Source organism: Felis catus, chromosome B3 (genome assembly GCF_018350175.1).
Source record: "Felis catus isolate Fca126 chromosome B3, F.catus_Fca126_mat1.0, whole genome shotgun sequence".
Lineage (NCBI taxonomy): Eukaryota > Metazoa > Chordata > Mammalia > Carnivora > Felidae > Felis > Felis catus.
In genome coordinates this window covers 13,909,858-13,928,071 of record NC_058373.1, presented here as the reverse complement: position 1 = coordinate 13,928,071, position 18,214 = coordinate 13,909,858, and the positions used below count along the sequence as shown (strand labels likewise).

At 40.8% G+C, this 18,214-nt stretch overlaps 1 protein-coding gene and 1 long non-coding RNA gene across 2 annotated transcripts; one reads left to right on the top strand and one right to left on the bottom strand.

Annotated features, from left to right (window-relative positions):
- Positions 1–458: 458 nt before the first annotated feature.
- On the bottom strand, positions 459–2,407 carry LOC123385822. Its single transcript, XM_045058865.1, has 2 exons — positions 2,102–2,407; positions 459–1,988 (listed from the first exon to the last, which is right to left on the bottom strand). Exons 1-2 carry the CDS (start codon positions 2,105–2,107, stop codon positions 1,266–1,268), a joined length of 729 nt encoding a protein of 242 aa, XP_044914800.1. The 5' UTR covers positions 2,108–2,407; the 3' UTR covers positions 459–1,265.
- A 191-nt stretch (positions 2,408–2,598) lies between these two features.
- On the top strand, positions 2,599–6,776 carry LOC123385823. The gene is made up of 2 exons (XR_006598898.1): positions 2,599–2,792; positions 4,997–6,776. It is a non-coding gene; the product is annotated as an uncharacterized LOC123385823 (long non-coding RNA).
- The last annotated feature ends 11,438 nt before the right edge of the window (positions 6,777–18,214 follow it).

Below are 18,214 nucleotides of genomic sequence, written 5' to 3'. Positions count from 1 at the left end.
ATTCCATCCAGCTGCGACAATGCTCCCATGATAGTATTAACAGATGTGTTTGTTGGGACCTAGCCTGTCCCTTCTTCATTTTTAGGGAATTTCATGGGTATTTTCTTTTTCCTTCTCTAGAATGATTCCCCTCCTTCAATCACCCTTGATATCCTTGATATAGCAGCATTAAGGATAGGTCTCGGGGGGCGCCTGGGTGGCGCAGTCGGTTAAGCGTCCGACTTCAGCCAGGTCACGATCTCGTGGTCCGTGAGTTCAAGCCCCGCGTCGGGCTCTGGGCTGATGGCTCAGAGCCTGGAGCCTGTTTCCGATTCTGTGTCTCCCTCTCTCTCTGCCCCTCCCCCGTTCATGCTCTGTCTCTCTCTGTCCCAAAAATAAATAAACGTTGAAAAAAAAAATTTAAAAAAAATAAAAAATAAAAAAAAAGGATAGGTCTCGGAACATCCCCCCCCCCCAAGTCCCAAATGATCATTTTAGTTTTTTTTTCAGTGTTCTCCTTTTCCAGAATTATTCAACGAAGCAACTTGTGAGTAAGTATACAGGCTGACTGGAGGCTCACCGTTTCTCTCTCCCGGTTTTATGCGGAAGTAATAAGACAAGCAAAAAATTAGCAGGAAAAAAAGAATAGTAAAGGGAAAAATATTAATAACCACATACCTCGATAACAGTCATCGATGGGAAACCTGATTCTGAAGGGAAAGAAAAATATCACCTGTATCTTCCACGTGTCGGGGTGGGGGGGGTCCTTTAACCTTCCCAGTGGAGTTAATACCTATCAGGGACAGTGAGGAAAGTGAGGGCTCCGAGGGCCAGAGCTAAGATTGGAGGCTGAGGGTTTTGTTTGGTTGGTTTTTACCTTCAACACTGAACCCTCTTTTTCCATGCTGCTGCTTCTGAGGTCGGTGGCATATAACCTAAGGCCATGTAATAATCGTGACACCTGTTCATCCTATTTAAAGGGACGCATCTACGCATCTCATCTGCCTATTCTAAAAAGAGCAGACCAGGGGCGCCTGGGTGGCTCAGTCGGTTAAGCATCCCACTTCGGCTCAGGTCACGATACCACGGTCCGTGAGTTCGAGCCCCGCGTCGGGCTCTGTGCTGACAGCTCGGAGCCTGGAGCCTGCTTCCGATTCTGTGTCTCCTTCTCTCTCTGACCCTCCCCACTCCTGCTCTGTCTCTCTCAGTCTCAAAAATAAATAAACATTAAAAAAAAACAAAGCAGACCAGTCCCAAGACAAGGGTCTCTGTGAGTCGAGTTTCGACTATGAAACATACACTCCAAACCCCAAGGGGTTTTGTGAAAAGGCAGATGCTGACTCAGGGGGGTCTGGGATATGGCCTGAAGTTCTGCATTTCCAACCAATTCCCACGTTGACGCCAAAGCCGTGGATCCCAGAGCCCGCACCTTCCGCGGCAGGGAGGCTATTAGCAGAGGAAGAAACAGAGGCGCCTGGAAGGAGGCTGAGGATAAGGAGCCCAAGGAACAAGCCCTTATGAAAAGTAAAACTCGGTTCCCCAAGGGCAATGCCTTCCATGAATTTTGAAGCCACTGGAAGACTGTTGTGACGCTCTGTTTTTTTCTCAGCAGGTTTGGGGGTTCCGATCCGTACACAGGTCCGCTGCGCCCACAGCTGTTTTGTTTGGACAGGCTGGGGGTGAAGTCTGAGCGTGTGCACAAACGGCTTATCAACACGGGTCCTTTCTCTGACAGCTGTTTTCCTTCCCAGCCACCGGGCTCCAGCCAAAGGCCTTGCTGAAGAAGGGCCTGGTAGAATCAGCGAGCGGCGGTGGATGCCTGGCTTCAGGACCTGTGGGAGTGTGTCGTCTGTTTCCCTCTCACAAACACACGCGCACTTACACGCCACATTAACGATCGGGTGCCTGATTTCACTCCTGCGCTTGAATACATACAGAATCAGTAGTTTGATCCATCTACCGGTCTGGCCCACAGAAAGGCGGTGTGCAAGCAGGGACGAAGTTATTTCCTATAAGAAAACAAGGCATTTCTGTAAATTACAACGAGTAATTTTCAAGTCCCCCTGCAAAATCTGCTGGGTGCGTCATGTGCCCGCGCCTGAGCCCCCCCACGTTATCCCACCGGCATGAGGCTGGACGTGGGAAATCAGTGTTAGGTATGTGAGTGCCACAGCTCGGAGAGCCGATAAAAATCCGGGTCGCCGTCAAGCTGCGTGAGTTGAGAGGAAGCGGCGCCTTCGGTGACTTCCTTTGGGGAAGGTTTGTTTTGTGCTGGTGAAGTGCTCCCCCTGGTGGACCAGGAGTTGATAGGTTTGTGATCGCGTTCTGTAGGGAGCAAATGTGCTCTGGAGAAAACCCCCCGCAGTTTCAGATACGCGGAGATGTCCTCCAGGAAGAAAAAAAAAAAAAAAAAAAAAGCTAACTTTAAAGAGCACCAAACCCAAGCTCAAGACCCCGCTGGGCTCCGGCTTGATTTTGAGCACGGCCTTCCTGCAAGGTACAAAAGGCTTCGCCCTCCCACGACTGCTGGCCTGGTCACATGGGCTCCTATTCTTACGGGGAGCCCTGGGCCCCTGAGGCTCCGTACAGATTTGAGTCCTGTGTTTGATTGTGTTCGCCTTTAAAAATAATTCTGGACATTTACACAGGGAAGAGGACCCAGAGCGGGAGGGGGGGGGGCGGATATTTTGTTGTCAAATCATCCCTTTCTCTTACTTCCCGTCTGCTTAACCTCCCGTCTCCGACGTAGTCGTGTTGATTGTGGTTAATTTATGTCTAGATCTCTGCTCTCCATACCCGCCCTCAACATGAAGGTAAGTTGGATCATTTGTCGAGGATCACGTTTCCACCAATATTACCGATTTGAGTGGCAGCCTAGAGACTTTATGCTGTGGTTTTCCTTAAGGAGACTTTCCGTGCGCCCTGGCGTGCGCGGACAAGGACAAATTTTGCAGGTCAGGCAGAGATGAGAATCTTTGGCAACTCTCGCACTCTTTCGAACATTCTGCAGCGGATAGCATTGCAGCCTTAGTCCAAACAGTTTATGAAGCGAAATAAGGAGGTATTTTAAATATTTATTTAACAAGACATATTTTAAATAACCTACATATGTAAATAGAGCGCTCTTAGCCTGTACATTATTGCCAGGTCGATTCTCATGTTCTGATATATAATTAATTACCGGTTTATTCCTCTGTAAACCGAAGCAGGGAATAAATCAGTGATGCCAGGTCACTGATGTCAGCAAAAATTGTAATACCCTCTTGTCAGTGGGTCTGTGAAAGGGGAAGCGAGACTGCGAAATCTACGGCGGCAGGTGCCACGCTGTGTCCAAAGGGCGAGTTTTTACCCCAGTTTTAGTTGCTTCGTCCTGATGTCTAGACTTTTTTCCGGGTGCCCCCTAGGTGGGCCTGGGACGCACATTTTCTAGTTTAACACAAACTCGGAAAGTATACGCAGTGTGATCTATGCATTTTATAGGGTAGGGTCACCTAACGTAGAGGCACACGGTGAGCGTTTGGAGCAACACCATTACAGGCAGAAGCAACAACAACACAAATACCAATCATTTTGATTTCTCGTTAGTTGAAAATTTGAATCTTTTTAATGCTTCACCAAAGTCTTATTTTTAATATATATCTACATATAATATACATGTGTGTATATTACGTATGTATACACATATGTATGTATACACATATGTGTATGTATACACACATGTATATTATATGTATATATGTATGTATATATGTGTATACACATGTATATTATATGTATATATAGGTATATATATATATATGTATATTTCCACTTAGATATCTCTCTTCTAATCTTTTCCACTGACAATCTCTAAAGGACGAAAGGGTTGACCGTCAAACTTTTCATGAGTATAAAGAGGTCTCTTTAGGGAATAGAAGTAAACAAAATACGGCATCTTTATTTTTTAGATTTACTTTCTGACGATGAAGAGTGAATACTCCTCTCAAGGACCTCAGCAAATTTTTGGTCGGGGTCAGTGACGAGACAAGCACGTTTCGTTTAAACATACTGCGCGTGTGTTCCCAACAACCCAACCCAGGGTCCCGATTTCCAGTGCTGTGAATTAGCTTGCCAGCCTCGTTCTTGCCAGTGGATTAGCAATATTCATTATCTTGGCCCGTGGCCAAAACATCTGGAAACTTTAGTAGGAGCATCATTTAAAATAATTCGTTCGTGCCATTGTGACAAACCAGCCCATTGGTTACCTGACCTTTTCACCATCACCCAGTTGTCTTGCCACCATCACCCAGTTGTCTTGCCACGTGTTTAAACATTTTGGATTAAACTTGCATGAGATCTTCTTGCCATTCTGCATTGGGAGGAAACGTGAAGTTTTGGTAAAATAAATATCGGCAGCAATAAAAGGGATTGAATTTTGTGGTTGGGATGACCATCACGTGCATTCTTAGATGTGGAGTCCATCACTTCGCTATGGTATTATTTTGGTGCTTAGAATAAGTGTCCTTTCTGTAGGTGACAGGTCCAGGGAGGTGTAAATTTGTCTTAGCAGCTTCTGAATGAGGGGTCCTTATGCAGTTATACAAAGAGGAAAATTAAAGGTTAAAATTCGCTCATCCACCCTCTTCCAGATTCTCTCTAGAGCTTCAGGAGGTGTCTGGAGCAATAATTACTTTGGTGTAAACACAGAAGGGCTCAGGGGATTGTTTTTTTAGAGTTTTAATACATTTTTAGATTTGCCATAACCAGTATATGAGTTTCTAGAAGAAAAGAAAATGTTGATTCAGTGTAAGCCTCCATATCAGTGTGGGAAAAGAACTTTCTCCCAAAGATAGATAGTAGCAATACAATAATCAGATTGTCTTCTCCTGAAATATTATCAAGATCAGTAATTCTGTTTTTACCCTGTGTTATTTTGAAAGGTCCTGTGAAAGGTGGGCCACACCTACTTTTTAAACATTTTGTTTTAATGGTTAAAATTTTTTTATTTTATTTATTTTACTCCTCGTGCTACGTGCAGAGAAAACCCTGGGGATTATGTATAACACCGGCATAAGAAGACTCAGGTGAAGAGAAGAAGGCAGACCGACCAGGAATCTCAAGACCCAAGGAATGACACAATGGTCAGTTTTCTAAGTTTTTGCTTCTTTGTCATATAGATTAGGCCTGGAGTTAAAGAAGCCAACAGCTCAAAGTGAATGAATGAATGAATGAATGAATAAATAATAGAATAGAATAAAATAAAATACAATAAAATAAAATATCAACAGCTCAAAAATAGTAATAAACACTGACAAGAGGACACCCAACAAAAGCCTGTTTTCTCTAGCCAAAGGACCAGGAAAAGGACAACCTCACAAGACGTAAAACATTTGGACAAAAACCATTCTACCCTAGCAAACATCACAGACACCAACTGGCTGATGTCAGAGAAGGCTGAGTAGGGAGCTGGGACTTTCATCCCTGCTACAACAAAGAGCTCTTACCCCTGTGGCGTCGGTGAAGGTCATATACAGAGCAGTAACAGGCATTCCTACCCCTCCAGTACAGGGAAATATCACTGGAGGTCTACTGGGGAGCTGGAATAGCCCACCCAACAGTAATGAGCAACACTCTCCCTCCCAGATGTCAACAGAAGCCAGTGGAGAAGCTGAATATCTACCCCATCTGGCAGTAATGAGGAAACACATCACCCTTCTACCAGCATGGTGTCAGAGGAAGCCAGTTAAAAGAAGCGCTTTAAATAAGATCCAGAGTCTCATAACATGCTACCCAAATGTTCAGGATTCAATCCAAAATCACTCATCACACTAAGAACAAGGAAGAACCCAAATCGAATGAATAAAAGACAATAGATGCATGCTAACATCAAAATAACATAGACGTTAGAATGATCTAACCAAGATTTTAAAGTAGCTATTATAAAAATGTTCCCCTGAGCAATTACAAACATTCTTGAAACTAATGACAAAAATATTAAGCTTCAACAAAGAAATAGGAGCGCAGAGCAAACATGAAAAGATATATAAATGAACCAAATGGAGAAACTTTTGAGCTGAAAAAGACACAAAAACACAAAAACTCAACGTTATGGGCTCAACAAATAAATGGCGGAGACAGTGGGAAGGATCAGTGAGCTGGAAGGTAGGACGATATACTGCCTAAAATGAACAACAGAGAGGGAGTAGACTGAAAGGGAAAATGAACAGAACTTCAAGGACCTGGGGGACAATTATGAAAGCTCTAACATTTGCATTACTAGACTTCTAGAAAGAAAGAAGAGGGCAGGCCTAAAAATGTCAGTTAAGAAATAAAGGCTGAAATCTTCCTAAAGACATAAACTTTCAGATTTGGGAAGCTGAGTAAATTCCAGACAAGATAAACTTGATGACATTCTTACCAAGACACATCATAGTCAAACTTCTGAGAACTAAAGACAAAACGAAAATAAAAACAAGCCCTCAAAAGACAGTGGGGGGAAAAAGACAGTCTCAAGCGAAAGAAAACTAAGAAAATGTGTTGCCAGTAGACCTACCCTAAAAGAATGGCTAAAGAAGTTGTCTAACCAGAAAGGAAATGACAGAAGGACTTCTGGGTCATCAGAAAGGAAGAAAAAACTCAGTAAGCAAAACTATGAGTAATTATAATTGGTTTTTCTTTTCTTCTTGATTTTTCTAAATTCTGTTTGAGAGTTGAAGGAAAAATTACGACTGTCTCATACGGTTCTAAATGTATACAGAAGAATTATCTAACAACTGTTTTATAAAAGGGTGACTTTGGAGTCGATCTTTTACACTTCACTCACATGGCTAAAAAGAGTATTAAAGTAGATTGTGATAATTTATGACTATACAGTGTAATACCTACAGCCACCACTGAACAAGTTATGCAACGGGATACATTAAAAACACATAATAAAAATAGAATTATAAAAATGCCAATAACTTATAGAAAGCAGAACAAATAACATAAACGAAAAAGAAAAGAAAACAAAAATAAGTTGATGTCAGACTTTAGTTCTAACAGATCAATGGTTATATTAAATGTAAAAGGTCCAAATATACCAATTAAAACAGATTGACAGAATGGGTTAAAAAAAAACATAACCCACTTGTAGAAGTGAGTCTACAAGAAACTCACTTCAAATATAAAGCTATAGATAGGTTGAAATAAAAGGGAGGAAGAAGATATATCATGTAAACATTAGGTGATGTACTGATAAAAGGGTCAATACACAAGTAAGACTTAGTAATCCTAAATGAGTGTTTACCAAACAACAGAGTTGCCAAATATATGCAACATCAACTGATAAAACTTGGAAGACAGATAAATTCACAATTATAATTGGAGAGTTGCATCCCTTTCTTGACAATTGATGGAACACATGGACAGGAAGTCACTGAGGGTATAGAAAAACACCATCAACCAACAGGATCCGATTGACATTTATAGAACATGTAACAATAGCATAATGCATGTTCTTTCCAAGGGCTCACAGAGCACATACTCAGATAGACCAGGGGTGCCCTGGTGGCTCAGTCAGTTAAATGTCCAATTCTTGATTTGGCTCAGGTCATGATGTCACAGTTGTGATATTGAGCCCTACATCCAGCTCTGCACTGAGCATGGAACCTGCTTGAGATTCTCTGTCTCCTCTTCCTCTGCCCCTCTCCTGCTCAAGCATGCACTATTTCTCAAAATAAATAAACATTAAAAAAATACATATTCTGGCCATAAAACAAACCTCAACTAGTTGTGGGACAGAGTAAAACAGTGATGAGAAAAATATTTGTTCGGCAACAACCTATTAGGAGAATTAAAAGACAAGCTACACACTGGATGAAAATTTTGTAAGGCACGTATATCCAACAAATGATTTGCGTCTAGAGTATGTAAAGAACCATCACAACTCAACAGTTAAAAATTAGCACAAGAAAAGATGTTTTCCATCATTAGCCATTAGAGAGATCCAAATTAAAACCACAGATATAGGGGCGCCTGGGTGGCGCAGTCGGTTAAGCGTCCGACTTCAGCCAGGTCACGATCTCGCGGTCCGTGAGTTCGAGCCCTGCGTCGGGCTCTGGGCTGATGGCTCAGAGCCTGGAGCCTGTTTCCGATTCTGTGTCTCCCTCTCTCTGCCCCTCCCCTGTTCACGCTCTGTCTCTCTCTGTCCCAAAAATAAATAAGTGTTGATAAAACCACAGATATAATCACATTCTACACGTCTGAAGGGCTAAAATAAACATTAGTGAAAATAACAAATGCTGACAAGCATACAGAGAAACTGGATCATTCATAAATTGCTTATGGGAAAGTAAAATGGTAAAACAACGCTAGAAAACAGATTGGCATTTTTTAAAACATCTAAACATTCAACTACCTTATGATCCAGCAATCGCACCCCTGGGCATGTATATCAGATCAATATAAATGTATGTTTACACAAAAACTTGTACATGAATGTTTACGATACCTTTATTTGCAAGAGCCAGGAGCTGGATACAATTCAGATACCCTTCAGTGGGCAAATGGTTAAAGAGACTGGTGCATGCATAATAATAAAAAGGAACTCATTGTTAATACGTATGATAACAACCTGTAGGAATCTCCAGCGAATTATAATTACAGTGAGTGACGGAAATCAATTTCAATGTTTGTAATTTTACATAAAATATACATTCAATTTTGTTTTTGATATAAAAATATATTCAATTGCAGTAATGTTCTATAAATGGAATTAAATAAATGTTACACAGTGTTTAATTCCATTTATGAAACATTACTGAAATGACAAACTTACAGAAATGGAGAACAGAGCGTGTGTTAAGGAAGACGTAAGCGTGAAGGGAAGTGGATATGGTTACAAAAGGGCAATATGAAAGATCCTTATGGTGATTGACATGTTCTGTATCCTGACTATATCAATGTCAATATCCTGTTTTATTATAGTTTACTATTAATTTTCAAGATGGTACCATTGGGGGAAATTGGGGAAAGTAGCACTCTGTATCATTTCTCACAATTGCATGTAAATCTAAAACTACCTGAAAACTTTCCAATTAGGGGCGCCTGGGTGGCTCAGGCTGTTAAGCATCCGTGTTCAGCGCAGGGCATGATCTCCTGGTCCATGAGTTCGAGCCCCGCATTGGCCTCTGTGCTGACAGCTCAGAGCCTGGATCCTGCCTCAGATTCTGTGTCTCCCTTTCTCTCTGCCCCTCCCCTGCTTGCACTCTGTCTCTGTCTCTCTCTCAAAAAGAAATAAACATTTAAACAGTTTTAATTTAAAAAATGTCCTGCAAGACGTGTAATCAACAGTTCAATTACCCTGGGCTTAAAGTAAAAAAATAAATAAATAAATAAATAAATAAATAAATAAATAGATAAATAGATAAATAGATAAATAAACAAACAAACAAGCAAAATAAATAAATAAATAAATAAATAAATAAATAAATAAATAAAGATAATATTTGACCATAACACTTTCATCTTCCACAGCCTTGGGCAAATACCTTCAGTCACTATGAGCCTCCTTCTCCATCAGGTAAATGGCCATAATAATACCTGTCTATTTATTTTACTAGCTGGAGTCAGGATAAAATGACCACATAATAATGATTCTAAAAGTGTTTCCTAATTTTTTAAGTCTCACAAGAAAAAGAACTAACGCTTGTTGGTTTGTCGGACACAAACAGTGCCCTGGGCTATAAGCTGAGTTAAATGCATCCCTTAGTTTGTATCTATATGGTAGTATGTTACGTGAAACTTTTAAAAGCCTGGCTCCTATAACTTCATGACAGACTGGGTGGCATTTAGAGCAGCGTCACTAAAGAGAAATTCCTGTCTTTCATCCTGTCTGTCTCACGCGCTCAAGAGTTTCCGAGTCCAGTGTCTGTGCTAACTCTTGGCTCCGATTTCTTCAATATGCTGCAACTCCAGGGACCCTCTGACCCTTCTTTCCTTCAACATGCCAAGCCGAAGCTTCCATCTTGGCCCCTCCCTATCGTTTCCCTTGCTTGGTACACCAGCTATCTGTTGCCCCCCCCACCTCCCTGTTTTGCATTTTCCCCTCAGCACTGGCTCCTTTCCATTGAAAAATTAGACTCATCACTCATTCAACAAGGACCTAACACCCGCTAATGGCAAGGCCCTGTGCTGAACCCTAGGGATACGAAGGTGCGTAAAATATAATCTGGAGAGCCACACACGAGAACAATGATAATGAGAATATGGTTCATGACACAAGAGGCATGAAGGTAGCCTGGGAACACAGAGGGGGAGGCACTTCACCGTGGAGCCTTCTGGGTTACCTGGAGAAAGTGGCAAACTCAGATGCCTGCAGCGGCCAGGCATGGGACAAACTCCCACGGTGGGGACTGAGGGAACTGCTCTGACAAAATTGAGGTAACAAATCTGATTTGCGAGCATAATTCGCTCAGGAAACATGCTTGTAATCCAAAGCACTTGTATATCAAAGCGAATTTCCCCATAAGAAATACCGGAGACTCAGATGATTCGTTCCACAACCCCAAAATATTCATATAAAAATGATTAGAGCACTGTAATAGAATTCACCATAATAAAGAAAATACAAAATATAAAGAAAAATTAATTAACCTGCCCTTGCCTTTGAAAACCTTTGTGGCTGGAGTGAGGGAGACAAGAGAGAGGAGGGTTATCGGGTAGGACGACTTTCACGATCACTACCGGGATCGCTGCTGTCTGTTGGCTCAAAGGAATCTTTTTCTTTTTGCGCAACATTGACACGGAACCTATCCAATGACACTTGATTTTGCCTCCTTTTGAAGATTTCACAGACATGTGACATCGCATTCACAACCACCCACAGTCCCGCAGCAAGAGAGAGAGAGAAGAACCATTGGTTCAGTTGTGATCACATGACATTCGACATCACGTACCATTTGTCTTGCAAGACGTCGTTTGTTTCTCCAGTTAAAAGTGACTAGAAATGTTTGCTCGTCTTGTGAAACACTCGAAGAACAAGTTACTCATTCAATCCAAGGATTTACTGTGTATAGAAATGGACCTAGCATTCTAGAAACTGGGAACATTATAAATAATGGTGGCTGTATCCTGTGGGGTCCACCTACAATGAGTAGCTCACACCTGGCTTATTGCCGTGTCTAATACAAGTCTCCTAGTCCAGGCCTTCCTTACTTCTCCTCGGATCCAGTACAGTAACCTCCCATTTAGTCTCCCTGTTTCCACTCCGGCCCCCCACCGTCTTTTCTACATTCAGATATCAGGGGGAGACGGAATGCGCACATCAGTGCTGTATTCAACGACTCCCCACGTCACTCAGAGTGAAAGCCAAAGCCCTTAGCTTGGTATGAAGCCACATTTCTTAGCTGAACATTAGCATACTCCAGGGAGCTTCTAAAGTGTCAGCAGCTGGCCCTGAAGCCCTGAAATTCTGCACAATCTAAGGTGGCGCCTCGGCACAGCCACGCCATTTTGTCCCCCCAGCTCGCTTGGTTTTGTCCGAGCATTAGCTTTGCAGACAGACCTTCGCTGACACCCCGACTGGGCATCGCTGCCATGTTCTCTCGCCTCTTTGCTTTTTCTCATGGTGCACTTCATAATGCACATGTCTACTTACTGGCTCATGTGCTTGCAGCCCCCTCCCCCAGCCCCCCCAGAAGACCAGCCTATGAGGGCAGATATTTTTACCTCTTTTGCTTATCAGTCTGCTCCCAGGGCCTGTACAAGTGCCTGGGGAACACAGGAGGCATTAAATAAATAAACTTGAATATAGGTAGAATGGCAATGGTGGGTGGAGGAAGGGGTTTAACACATTCGAGGGACGTGGATGGAGAGTGGCAACAGGGAACAGAAAATGATCCAGAAAACTGGAGGAGGCTTCGTAGAAAGTAAGGAGTCAGCATGTTTTTCCTTAAGAAGATGGTGTACCTTGACCACTTTATTCTATTCTATTCTATTCTATTCTATTCTATTCTATTCTATTCTATTCTATTCTTAAATGTTTATTTACTTTGAAGAAGAAAGTGAGCATGAGCAGGGGAGGGGCTGAGAGAGAGAGAGAGAGAGAGAGAGAGAGAGAGAATCTACACTGTCATTGCAGAGACCTACATGGGGCTTGATCCCACGATCTGTGAGATCGTGACCTGATCAAGAGTCAGACACTCAACGGACTGACCCACCCAGGTGCCCCAAACCTTAACCGTTTTAAACGAGAGGATTTCCCAACCACATCTGAATTTTAGGAAACTCACTCTTACTGTATTTGGGGGACGAATTAGTCCCCAATAGGGTTAAAATGGCTGGAAATAGCCGCCAGGAAACTCTTGTAATCATAATGAGAAAGTCTGAACAAAGAAAAGACACATTTGAACATCTCTCTATGGAATGAAGGGGAAACTGAGTCCTACACGGGTTGTGTTATCTAATTTAGTGACAGACGTAACTGTAAAGGAGTGGTCACTTGTATTTTAGCCTTTGTAATTCACTGTTTCTCTTTTGCAGAAGTTTACCTTTGACTCCCAGGCTCCCTCTCTATTCCGGTTAAACACAAATGAAAACAGGCTTAAAAAAATACAAATTTAAGGGGTGCCTGGGGGGCTCAGTCAGTTAAGCATCCAACTTCAGCCCAGGTCATGGTCTCATGGTTCGTGGGTTCGAGCCCTGTGTTGGGCTCTGTGCTGACAGCTCAGAGCCTGGGGCCTGCTTTGGATTCTGTGTCTCCCTCTCTCTCTGCCCCTCCCCTGCTTACACTCTGTCTTTCTGTCTCTCTGTTTCAAAGATAAACAAACATTAGGGGCACCTGAGTGGCTCAGTCAGTTAAGCGTCCGACTTCAGCTCAGGTCATGATCTCACAGTTCGTGGGTTCGAGCCCCGCGTCAGGCTCTGTGCTGCCAGCTCGGAGCCTGGAGCCTGCTTTGGATTCTGTGTCTCCCTCTCTCCCTGCGCCTCCCCTGCTTGTGTTCTGTCTCTTTGTCTCTCTCTCTCTCTCAAAAGTAAAGAAATGTTAAAAAAAAAATTAAAAAATACAAATTTAAGGCACCTCTGTAGCTTGTTTGGTGCCACTGCTGTATTTCCTACGCAAGGTATGAGTGATCACAGTGTCTCTCCTTTTATATCCTTGCCTTATAGACTGTCCCACACATTTATTGTCCTCATGTGAAAAAATGCCTCATAACATCTGTGTCTGTTCTAAATCTCTTCCATTTTCCATTTATGCGCCATTGTCCTATAATCTGTTCAAAGCTGAAAATAGAATTAAGGTATGATCTTAGCACAACCTCTAGTGATTAATGTTATTACTGGTTTTTTTTTCCCCAAATGAATAAACTCACAATCAATGAGAAAAGATTCATCTGTAAAAGAACCCCCAAGGAGACTTCAACCCCTTACCCTTCCAACTTCTGTAAATGTGTCCTCCCAATGTTCTGTAGAGTCCCTCCCCTCCTCCCCACCATTCATTCAACCCAATCTTACTTTGGTTAAAGAAGTAAATCTAATTAAAGGAGCCCGGGAAATGGAAACTGTTTTGCGAGTTAAGGATGCTGGCTGGATCTGTGTTACTTTCACCAGCGATTGGGCTTACAAGATGGAAAATTCCTTGGGCCGCTAGGCAAAGCACTCTCAATGTTGTTGAAACATCTGGTTTTCTTTGTGTAAAATCCTTTCCACGAGGTGGGCGAAGGTTTTTATTCTAATTGAATTTGTAGTTAATTCCAGATAAAGATGAGTTGCTTTTTGCTGATGCTGTTCAAATCAGGGGTCCCAGCACCTCCCCCGATCCCAAAGCTCCTTTCTACTCAAAAGTGATCAAAAGTAGTGGTAGTTCTTTGGTTTCAGTGAATCTCCATTTGTTTATACGTTTACGGCCGAAGGATAATTTCTGATGCACACCATTCCTGACTTGGTCTTTTGAGTCCTGCGTGATAGAAATTGAAGGGCTGACTTGAATGTCTTAAATGCAGTGGTTCTAACCGATTCAGCAAGGGCTGAATTTGAAGATGGCTTCGATTTGAAGATGGCTTACCACTCTCCCTGTGAATGTTTGTCTGGTGTTAGTTGATCCCAACCAATGCGCTTATGCTCTTAAACCACTTAAAAGAAACGAAGGGGTCAAGCTTTCCAATATGTGCTGCAAAATTTGTTAAACAAATTAATACGTGGCTGAACAAAATAAATATAAGGCTTGTAAGTCACCCAGCGCCCTTTGCCGTGCCTCCTAAATGATAGATTTCTGCCTGTACCAGTGGTCTTTGGGAGACAATGTTTCCTTGAGTTTACATTTTGGATGTTGTGAAATAAAGGAAGATTATTTAAATTATAATTTGTTTCTTTTCCAGCCAACCCTGGGTGAATGAACCCTCCCTGCCCTTCTCTCTCCTTCCTATAGAACTTTATTTGGGACTATAGAATAGAAACTAAAACCAGGACATAAAATCAGAAGTCAGAATAAGGAAAAAAAAAAAAAAGCTTTCCATAGCTTATCAGGTAGCCTGAAATCTATCACTGTTCCCTTTCAGGTCACTTATCAAAGACAATTTCCGCCCCCCCCCCCTTTTTTTGAGGCTTTGGACCTAGAAGAAGGCAACCACTTCTCTAGAAGCAGGGGAGAGTTGTCAGTCAAAAGCCATGAGCACAGACTTTAAAGAAATTTTGCCAGTTTCAAAGATAACCGATAAACTCCTTGTAAGTTTTCCGATTCTTATTACTCCCAGAGGCAAAGCCTGAATTTTAACTCGTCTTCTAAAAGGGATCTGCACTGATTCTTCTAGCCAAGTTAGTTCTCTTCCATCTGGACATTTTAAGATGCAGCATGAACATTTACCTATAGTTTCACGTTTTAAAATCCATTCACACTCTCTCCAAAGCCTTCTGCTGTTTATCTGAGCACTTCAAGGGCAGGAGGAACATGACTAATTCATTCCTACAATTTGGTAGATACTCGATAAGTGATTTCTTACTTAATAACCTCAAATGGTTATAGAAGAGGGAAAAATGTATTTCTCTTTATTAGCCAACGTTGCAAGCCATTACATGCAAAAATGAGACATGTTGCCTAGGGTAGGTAAAAGTAAATACAGTAGGAAAAGAAACTGCTATCTCAGGGTAAGAGTAGATTGCTTTAAATTTGTCTCTGATATAAATTACACTGCAACGAACATCCATGGGAAGAAATTTTTCAGTGCACCTGGGGTTATAGCTATAATGTTAATTTCATGGCCGACGGATATAAACTTCACTTATCCACATTCTTCATAGCATTGCCTATTGTAACTAAGTTTGTTAATAATTGATAGACGAAAGTGATACCTCTTTTTTATTTTGTTATATACAAATACATGTCCGTATTATACATACAAGTATTATTTCTCTCTCTATGTGTATATATATGCATATAAGTATTATCTATCTATCTATATCTATCTATCTATCTATCTATCTATCATCTATCTATCTATCTATCTATCTATCATCTATCTATATCTATCTATCTATCTATCTATCTATCTATCATCTATCTATCTATCTATCTATCTATCTATCTATCTATCTATCATCTATCTATATCTATCTATCTATCTATCTATCTATCTATCTATCTATCTATCATCTATATCATCTATCTATCTATCTATCTATCCATCCATAGAGTCTGGGAAGGATTGTTGGCCCCGATTTTTTACCCCTGATCTGCTATTCACCTTTGCAATACACTTTTCCAAAAGGTAGAATATACTTCTCTTGGCTTTTGCAGTGAGACTTTCTTTTTGGCCAATGTGAAGTGAGAAGATGAAAAAGGACTCGAAATGACATTTTGGGGCCGGTCGTGTGTCCTTGTTTTTAAACCATCCACATGGCCCACTTGTCTGCTGGTCCCTAGAAGAGGAGGGGTCCCAGGCAGGGTAAATCAACTCCAGGAAACTTGTAACATGAAGCTGAACCGTGCCACTTGCCTCAGAAAGTCATGACCAAAAAGTAAATGCTTAATTGTTACCTACCACTGAAAGTCTGAGATTTGTGATGCCCCACGAGTCAACTGCTACCTATACCTAACGTGAGCTTGTTACTGGGCGCCTACGACAGGAAGTAAGAGCGTAACGAGACTGCGTATAATGCATTGAGAGAAAAGAATACGATATAAAAATACTACTTATATATAATATCAGTTGATGATTTGATTTGATGAAAACAAAATCAGTAAAGAATAGAAAATGGCGTGGCATGTGAAAGGAACATCTTTGATTGCCAATAAAGTTGAGTGTTTCATATTTTCCTTTCTAAAATGTGCCTCACTGTGACTTTCCAAGTTTTCTTTAGGTTATTCGTCCTTCTTTAAGTTGTCATTATTTTTTATGTGTGACTGGCATTTACATATTAAATATTTTCTATATTGGCTACGATAAAAGTGCAGATATATCTCCTAATCTGATTAAGATTTTATATTTTGTTACATAGAAATTCTTTAAATAGTAAATTAAGTCTTTTGTTTTATGCTTTACTGCAAGTTTAGGAAATTTTTACATTTCAGTTTTTACAATTTAACCTTAATTGCCAGTGGCTAATTTTGGTATGTAATGCAAGGTAGGAAATTAACTCTATCTCCAACGTTGCCGAAAGTTTTTGTTAACAATGTTTAATGAATTCAACAGTCCCCAGTTGATGTGAAATGTTGCTGCTACTGCCATGAACCAGGAATTGGGTGTCTTGCATTTTTATTGTTGTGTAATCACAGCCACCAATATTGTGCCTTGATGATATGAAATGGTATCAAGAATTAGGTATGAAATGACTTTCCGTAACTTTTTTTAAAGTTTATGTATTCATTTTTGAGAGAGAGAGAGCAAGCGGGGGAGGAGCAGGGAAAGAGGGAGAGAGAGAATCCCAAGCAGGCTCCGTGCTGCCAGCGCGGACCCAGATGTGGGTCTTGAACTCACGAACTGTGAAATCATGACTTGAGCCAAAATCAAAAGTCAGACACTTAGTGGATTGAGCCAGCCAGGTGCCCCGAAATTATATTCAATACAAAAAGCAGATAACTTATGTGACAAAGTTCGCCCTTGTGTCTTATGCCCCCAATTCTATAAAATCAGTACACACACACAAACATATGTGAGGAAGGTTAAAAAAAATTGAAAATATTAGTGCCCCCTAATTCTGTGTGGATAAAAAGATAAGGAATAATTTTTATTTATTCTTCACTGTTTTCCGTGTTTTCCGAATTTTCTACAGTAGACATACAATACTTCTATACTCAGAAACAAAAACCATTAAGGAATTTTTTTTTAAAAGTTAAAACAAGACTCCAATAACTCACCAAGTTCTATTAACTAGAACGTCGCATTGATTTGCTTGTTTGTAGATTAGATAAAAGAAAAAATTATTTGTTGATTCTTAAAAAAAATCATATGAAACATCATTCAGCTTGTCCTTAGCCAAATATATATATTTATTTATTTATATTTACATTGACATTTATAGTTATATTCATATTTATTATATAAATATATCATATACAAGATATATTTATATAACATATAATATATAAATATATCATATACAAGATATATTATATAATAATATACTAATATATACATGTTATATATCAAATATATATATTTATAAATATATAATATATATTTATTTTATATTTATTTATTTAAATTTCCTTCCCTCTTTGACAAGTCATCTCCCAGCTATCTTCCTGCTATTCTTGGAAGTAAGGTCTATTTTATTTTTTACCTTAGGTGTAAATAATTCTCAGTATTGGCCAAGACATGAGGCAAGGCTAAAAGTAGCTGGCTAGGGCAAATTCCACTCTTTGATTAGAGAAATAAATTTATTTTAATATTCCTCTTTCCCTTCTAGAGAGGTTTTGTGTAGACACGGAGAGAGCTTCTATACTTGAAGAGAAGTCGGGCTCCATGGTTTCTGAGGACCCACCCGGTGCTGTAGTTGGGTAAGTCTTAGACTATCAAGAGAAGGCATGGAGAGGGCCCGCAGCTCGGAGGCTCACTCTTGAGGGGAAGCCCAGGGAAAGATATGTTTAGGAAGTGGGTGGAGAATCCTTGGCCCCGCTGCTGCATGCATCCCAGGAAGTAATAAGAACTAGGAATTAACTATGGCCTCTCCTGCCACATGTCCAAGTTAATTCTGTTTCCAATGAGCCTTAATTATGCCAGTGAAGTTTAGGGCTTAACAGACAGAACCTGGTCCCTGAAACTGTAACTTTTATTGTGAG